Source organism: Notolepis coatsorum, assembly GCF_963971535.1.
Source record: "Notolepis coatsorum genome assembly, contig: SCAFFOLD_617, whole genome shotgun sequence".
Classification (NCBI taxonomy): Eukaryota; Metazoa; Chordata; class Actinopteri; order Aulopiformes; family Paralepididae; genus Notolepis; species Notolepis coatsorum.
Window position 1 is genome coordinate 87,802 of NW_028173319.1, and position 8,375 is coordinate 96,176.

General features: G+C 41.0%; 1 protein-coding gene across 4 annotated transcripts; it reads left to right on the forward strand.

The window, feature by feature from the left end:
* The first annotated feature begins 1,237 nt into the window (after window positions 1-1,237).
* On the forward strand, window positions 1,238-8,031 carry LOC311247814 (macrophage mannose receptor 1-like). Of its 4 annotated transcripts, none has more exons than XR_014620881.1 (5): window positions 1,238-1,981; window positions 2,736-2,928; window positions 3,634-3,717; window positions 4,965-5,085; window positions 7,308-8,031. XR_014620881.1 is itself a non-coding variant. In XM_084338808.1 (4 exons), exons 1-4 carry the CDS (start codon window positions 1,978-1,980, stop codon window positions 7,309-7,311), a joined length of 285 nt encoding a protein of 94 aa, XP_084194934.1. In that variant the 5' UTR covers window positions 1,238-1,977; the 3' UTR covers window positions 7,312-8,031. The 4 variants fall into 4 exon arrangements, 1 of the variants encoding a protein (XP_084194934.1); XR_014620882.1 differs by having other exon boundaries at window positions 4,965-5,077; XR_014620883.1 differs by having other exon boundaries at window positions 4,991-5,085.
* The last annotated feature ends 344 nt before the right edge of the window (window positions 8,032-8,375 follow it).

The window sequence follows — 8,375 nt, forward strand, 5'->3', positions numbered from 1 at the left end:
TTCCTTACTAAGCTGTGTTTGTCATCTGCTTACAGTGTCACATATATGTACAGTTTATTCCTACTCCTATCCAAGCTCCGGGAGGGTCATCAAAGAGAAGTCGGGTCATCAAAGAGAAGTCGCCTATTCTTAGTCCTTGCCCCACAATGGTGGAATGAACTACCCACCCCAGTTAGGACAGCCGAATCCCGTCTAATCTTTCGCCGTCGACTAAAGACTCACTACTTCAACCATTATCTAAATAAAAAAAATCTAACCCTAACTAACCTTACTGTCATGCACTTGTCCTAATAAACTAACCTACACTGTAGCACTCGACACTTTATGAACATTGTTACTGAGACGAAAGTTAAGTTTACTCTATTATTACTAGATCTGGTATGTCATAAATGTCTAGATGTACACTTTATGAACATTGTTACTGAGACGAAAGTTAAGTTTACTCTATTATTGAGATCTGGTATGTCTAGAGATGTAACATTACTGTATATGTACACATCATGTCTAGATGTACACTTTATGAGCATTGTTACTGAGACGAAAGTTAAGTTTACTCTATTATTACTAGATCTGGTATGTCATAAATGTCTAGATGTACACTTTATGAACATTGTTACTGAGACGAAAGTTAAGTTTACTCTATTATTGAGATCTGGTATGTCTAGAGATGTAACATTACTGTCTATGTACACATCATGTCTAGATGTACACTTTATGAACATTGTTACTGAGACGAAAGTTAAGTTTACTCTATTATTACTAGATCTGGTATGTCTAGATGTAACATTACTGTCTATTTACAAGTTTACTCTATTATTACATGTCATAAATGTCTAGATGTAACATTACTGTCTATGTACCTATGTAAACGAGACGAAAGTGAAGTTGAAAATGGTGCGCAGTAGTGCAAATACTTGTCCAGACCACTAATACTTGTCCAGACCGCCTCCAACCCGTCCAGCCTGGCTCTGCGGCTCTGCAGATACCCCCTATTGCTTTCCGTGCACCCCGGTTCTGTTTATAGTCCCCAGCTCAACAAATTATGTGTTTTAAAATATGTTGCGACCGTCGGATTGTTGTTAAAAACGGAGGGATACTAGCTAAGGTGTGCGGGAGTTGGCGTATATAAGTTGATTGCTTTAAAACGGAGAGAAATTTCGTATTTACGCTGTTGTACGGGCTGATGGACGAAAATCTTTGGTTTTAGCCTAACGTAATTGGTGTTCAATTCGCGAGCGGGTAAGGGGCCTACGTAATGTTTAAAGAACAACATCTAAGGTTATGTGGAATTTACAAATCTAGATGTGAAGAAAGATTTTGAAAAGATGTTTTAATTTTCTTTTAAATTAGATAAGTTGCCGATGAGGAATCGTTAAAGGACGTGGCGAGGAGAGATGACGTGTGTTCGCTTCGGGTTTGCGCGATGAGCTCTGGGTATCGTAGTTTTAGTGTTTAAAGTTATGCCGTGTTTGTGAATGTTAAATGTGGGGAATGTTTGTGCTGCTGTGACACATTAAAGAACAACATCTAAGGTTATGTGGAATTTACAAATCTAGATGTGAAGAAAGATTTTGAAAAGATGTTTTAATTTTCTTTTAAATTAGATAAGTTGCCGATGAGGAATGTTAAAGGACGTGGCGAGGAGAGATGACGTATGTTCGCTTCCGGTTTGCGCGATGAGCTCTGGGTATCGTAGTTTTAGTGTTTAACGTTAAGCAGTGTTTGTGAATGTTAAATGTGGGGAATGTTTGTGCTGCTGTGACACATTAAAGAACAACATCTAAGGTTATGTGGAATTTACAAATCTAGATGTGAAGAAAGATTTTGAAAAGATGTTTTAATTTTCTGTTAAATTAGATAAGTTGCCGGATAAATTGCGATCGTTTTACCGGAAGTGGTCACGGACTCACGGCTTCTCAAACTACATTGTTCTACCGTCAACAATGTATTGAATGATCGGGAGAAACACACATCAAAATGGGTGAGTAAATAAGCTGACAATATTAGCATAGATGAATAAATAGCTAACGTTATCCAGTTGACATTACAGATCATAGCTTTCATAACGTCAGCTAACGTTAACGAAAGTAGAGTAGGTTTCATGTTAGCTGTACTGGTTGTTCATAGCTTGCTAGCTAGCTAACGTTACCTAACGTTAGTATATCGATAGCCTAATTTAACGTTAGCTATTTATCCATACTCTAACTACAGTAAATGTCTGGATGTAACAGTACTGTATATCTGTATGTCATGATGAATTGAAAATGGGAACCTGATGTAAACAAGACTTTCTATCTCTCTGTTATGCAACCCCAATTAGCAGTTGTTTTTACTGTATTTATTCTGCAATCTTAAATAAACAAATCAAACCTTAGCTAATTTCCCCCCATGATGTGATTGATTGAAAACGTTATTAACAGATTGCAGAATGGGTACAATACAGTACGGCTAAATTCACACAAGTACTAAAGATGCAGTTTATGACATAAAGATATACAGTACTTTGTAAGAAAACGAGATAATAAAATATATATACATCCGAAGGGGACTATATTATTCTCATGTACAATGAAGTTGTGATATTTTCTGTATTGTCGCAGTGAAAGGGTTAACCCGTTGGTAGTGTGGTAGTGAAAGGGTGTATGTATCTAGCTTTTTAAATCCATTTCAAGGTACATTCACACACTGTCATACTTTTGTTTCTGAAAGACAACTACTGTTTCATATTGTGTCAGATTCTCAGATAGTGGTCCCCGCCACAACCGTGTCACCTAGTACTTTCTACAAGCTGGGCAATGACTCCTTCAAACTGGTGGCCCAGAAGATGAAGTGGGACGAGGCCAGGAGGCAGTGCCAAGCAGACGACGCATATCTGGCCAATATCCTGAACCCGATAATACAAGCCTTCATTACCCTGCAGATCCATAAGTTATTATCCATAAATTATTATTATTATCTCTGTGTGTGGCGTTAGGCGCTGAGCGTGGCACGAATAAATTATTTTTCAGCCCGCTTTTGTATCGTGCATAAGAACACAAATACTCTCGATAATCTATAGTTTATTTGAAAACTATTCATAAATCAGCCGGAAAATGACAATGTGTTTTGTGTATTCCAGTAAATGGCTATTTTCGTGGAATTTCTCTGAAATTACTAGAACTCTCCGAAACTATACTCGTATTCAAAACGGTATAAAACGGAAATGTACTGATGAAAAAACAATCCGTTTTGTACATCTTTGACTGCAAGCAAGTCATTGATAAGCGACGGGTGTATTAGACACATAGCCATAATTTAAGATATAGTTTATGCATTCGCAAATGTGCTCATCCTCCCATTGATTAACGTGGTGGCATCCAAGCGATAAATTGTCATATCCGGCTGGCAACCAATGTGTTAACCCTTTCACTGCCACACGACAGAAGGTTAACCCTTTACTATCACGCAACCGACGGCGATGCTCCATCATTAGCTCTGCATCCGTGGAGCTAATGATGGAGCATCGCCGTCGGTTGTGTGATAGTAAAGGGCTAACCTTCTGTATTGTCACAGTGAAAGGGTCAAGGACACTGGGTCAGACAGTTGTTTGTTCACAGAGGATCTTGTTCTCTCTTGTGACTTCTCTTTTCTCAGACTGGCGGCCGGTTCAAGTGGGTGGACAACTGGCCTCTTTCCTAGTCAAGTCAAGTCAAGAGTTTTAATTGTCACGGCATACAGGTATACAATGAAATGCGGGTGGTCTTGCCCGCAACGATGTGCAATACAGTGGTACAACATATAATAGAATCCAATAAAAAAAAAAACATAGTGCAATAAACAGGTACAGGTAACATGGTGTGACATCTCGGTATCTGTACATAGTTATTTACAGAGCATGAAGGACATGCTACACCAAATGGGGGAGAAACGAGCCTACAATGAACGACGCCTGTGTCAGGGCTCTACAGTGCGAGCAAATTGCTCGCATATGCCCCTAAAAATATGTGTGTGCGAACCTGCAAAATCAAGTACTCGCACGGCGTGCGAGTGGGGCCGGCGAGTGCAGAGTACAGCCTCATTCGTCCTTTTTTTTCTCCGCTGCGAGAATCGTTAAAAAACTACAAGTCCCACAGTTCACAGCCGCATAAACGTTCCAATCACAGTAGAGTTTCCTGTGGTCACGCGACTGGAAACTGAAAGTAATTTTTAGCGTCAGCATAGATATATCTATGAGCGTCAGTGTCTGAGTCAGACAATACAGCCATGTATTGCCCATTCATTTTTATTTTGCGCGAAAGGTACCGGAGAATGAGAAGTCAGGCGAGGCAGCTCATGTTACAGAGGTGATAGTTAACCAAGATACTGACGCTAGCCAGCATGCTAGCGAGGCTACACCCACTACTACCCCCACTGTAGCACCCAATGTACCCACTGTAGCTAACTAGCTAATGAAGCTACACCCAATGTACCCACTGTAGCTAACGAAGCTACACCCAATGTACCCACTGTAGCTAACGATGCTACACCCACTGGAGCCGGAGGGAAGACATACAAATTTAACGTGAATTGGCTAAACATTTTCCCATGGCTAGAGTTGGAAAACAATGTCATGTTTTGTAAATATTGCAGAAACAGGCAGGCAATACGCCCTTTGTGTCGGGAAACCCGCACCTGAAGAGATTCGGTAGTAAAACACAACGTCTCGCGGCGGCACATCCAGTCATCCAGTGTAGAGATTTGTACATATTGAGAAAGGAGAGACCATCCTTGTGAGTTTGTTTAGCACACACACACAGTGTGGGCCAGTGACTTTGGTGCTATTGCACAGTTCCGTTCCCATTTGAACATGCACATACAGAGTACTACTATACATGTACATTTATTTTTGTTTAAAAAAATGTGAGTTTGTTAATAAACTCAGTTACTAGAAAAAAATTCACTGTGCTCCTAAATTTCTTTGTGTGCCCCTAAATGTTTTCATTTAGGAGCACCTGTGCCCCTAATGAAAAAGGTTAGCGTAGAGCCCTGTCTACATGGACGTGGACCGAACGTGGAAGACGGCAGCATGCAGCAACAGCCACTACTCTCTCTGCAAGAGGTCACCAGGTCTGAATATCTCTATATGATAATAATAATAATAATAATAATAATAATAATAATAATAATAATAATAATAATAATAATAACTTAATTTGCATAGCACCTTCACAGCAGTAATGTAGACATAATGGACATAAAATAGACATAGGCATAATATTAGCATGCAATTAGCATAGAATAGTGCAATAGTGCAGTGCAATAAAATCGCTCTAATTTCCAGTACAATAATCACTGTGCATGTAATGAGTATAAGTAGCAGAGTGTATTAAAAGGCTAAGGTGAACGAGGTACGTATTTAGCTTACTTTTGAAAATATTTAGTGATCTAGCCTAATGTCCATAGGGTGTTCCATGGCTTTGGTGCATCATTCGCAAAGGCTGCCTCCTTGATTTTCTTTTGGCTGTGGTTGGGAACCTTCAATAAACCAGTAGTCATTCATTAATTTGGCCGTCCTCAGACGGGTTCGCCAGTGGAGATTCCAATCATCCCGATCCTCCATACATCCGACCAGTTGCGTAGGGCTCTCCACACCTGCGTCCTTCCTCAGTATGTCTACATATGTTAGCGTGGGACATCCTCTTGGTCGTCGCCCGTGTGTTGGCTCCCAGAGCACCAGCTTGGCGTGGGACATCCTCTTGGTCGTCGCCCGTGTGTTGCCTCCCAGAGCACTAGCTTGCTAGTCGGAAGTACGTGGTGTCGGTGGCAGTGACCTGCAAGTTTCATCCTCCTGGATGCCACCTTGTCGCTCAGCCTTGGTAGTCCCCCGTACAGATGCTTGTTGGTTACATGCTCATTCAGAACGCAGTTTCCCGCCTGATCTCAAACCTACCGAAGTCGGCCCATGTCACCCCACTTCTTAGGGACCTGCACTGGCTCCCCATTGCCGCATGAATCCGCTTCAAGGCCCTCGACCAGGCATATCGTGTGGCAAAGGGAACGGCTCCCGCCTACCTCCGGTCAATGGTCTCTAACTACACACCCTCAAGACCCCTATACGCTCTGCATCTTCCAGCTGCCTCAGACCTACTCCTATCCAAGCTCCGGGAGGGTCATCAAAGAGAAGCCGCCTATTCTCAGTCCTTGCCCCATAATGGTAGAACGAACTTCCCACCACAGTTAGGACAGCCGAAACTCATCCAATCTTTTGCTGTCGACTAAAGACACACTTCTTCAACCAATATCTGAAATACAATTAATAAATATATCTAACCCTAACTAACCTTACTGTCATGCACTTGTCCTAATATACTAACCCAGTGGTTATTCCTAATACCATTATTTATTGTTAACTTGTACGAAAGGGGTACTAGAACTAGCAAACTCTTCCACACAATTCTCAAACAATGCAAGGGGAATTGAGAACATAATAACTAACATTCTCACATAGCAAGTGAGAAAATGAAGAACAACTGTGAAAATTAAGAACAACTGTATTTCAGCAAATGTACTTCATTCAAACACTCTCTGAATGAACACTCTCCATATCTCTCTCACACTCTCTCCATCTCACACACTCTCTCTCTCTCTCTCTCACACATGCACAAAGTGTAACAGGCGAGGGATAATACAGTTCAAACAAATAAGTGTATTTCTCTGTCTTGTCAGATTCTATCTCTCCCCCACTGTGTCTCTCCCTCCCCATCTCTCTCCCCCCTCTCTCTCCTCTTTCTCTCTCCCTCTATCTCCTTCCCTTTCTCTCTCCTTCTCTCTCCCTCTCTCTCCTTCCCTTTCTCTCTCCCTCTCTCTCTTCCCCCTCTCTCTCCCCCTCATTCTGTCTCTCTCACACACACACACAAATTTTGCGTGGGCTGATCCATAGTGGGCGAGTGCCTGCGGTCAACCGCGGTGGCGATCAAACTAAAATATTTTTATTGTTTGCGGTTAATTTGCGACCTGGTTAGTTAAAATACAAATATAATTAGCATAATACCGCCGATATCCTGCATCAAATCCCGACTCTTTCCAGAGGGATCTTCTTCCAATCAAATAAAGTCTAATCCGACGGCAGTAACAGCATAAGGATGAATGAATAGTGATGTGGATGTAAATCAACAAAACACTTGTAGTCCATTCTAGAAGTGACGGAAGGCTTTGAGAAACGAGTGTTCAGTCGCTCGGTATAGTGTGTGGCTACTTACCAGCTTTCGCTATGCGAAACTTAATTTAGTCTCTTGAAACCTGTTTTTTCATGCATTAGTATTATCTCATCCCGATTCTCCTTATTTCAGGTGAGTGGCACTGGATCGACAACAGCGTCGTGGACTACACCAACTGGAAAGTCGGGTATCTCATGATGCAGCAGTTAAGGTGTTGATACCATTCAGCACCACATATCTGTGTGAAGCTGGCTTTTCATCCATGACGGCTCTGAAAACAAAATATAGGGCCAAGTTGAGCCTTGAGGATGACATGCGTGTTGCCTTGTCAAAGATCTCCCCACGTATTGACCGTATTATTAGCCGGCAGCAGCAGACCTCGCATTGAGCTAGAAATTTCCACTGAGTGAACTAGTGCTTATTTTCTGTATTTATTTATATTTTTTGAGAAATGGTAACTTGGTGATCCTTTTCTGTATTTAAAAAGAATACATGATTTTCTGTTTTTGAGAAATGGTCAAACTTATCCAAATATGCTATTTTTATGGAGAACAGTGCAGTGCAGCTGCAACAGATAGCACTTTAGTGATCCTTTTCTGTATTTAAAAAAAATACATGATTTTCTGTTTTTGAGAAATGGTCACACTTATCCAAATATGCTATTTTTATGGAAAAGTGTGCAGCTGCATGTGCAGCTGCAACAGATAGCACTTTAGTGATAATTTTCTGTAATTATTAATGCTATTTGATTTACTAATAACTACAAGCAGTGTAATGTCAACAGTACTAAGCCATTTAGACCTGAAACACCTGTTAATAATGCATTATATAGCCTGCATATACACACAAATGTGTTTCCCGGTTTCTTAAATAAACATTATTTTGAAAGCAAGCACTTTTGTCATCATTGTAGCAAAAAAGACAGGACCGGAAAAGTCTTTATCGTATGTAGGGGTGACCCCCCCCCCCCCCCAACCACCTCCAATGTACAGTCCCCCCCCCCCACCCCACCTACCCAACCTCCTCCAAATGTACAGTTTCTACGTCAAATGTATATACTCTCTTTTCTGGACTATTTTTGTATCACAAACGGTACTGTATTTGCAAATCTGGTAAATCTGGTATGTCATAAATGTATAGATGTAGCAGTACTGTCTATCTGTGTGTCATGTATGTCATATATGTCCTGATGAATTGAAA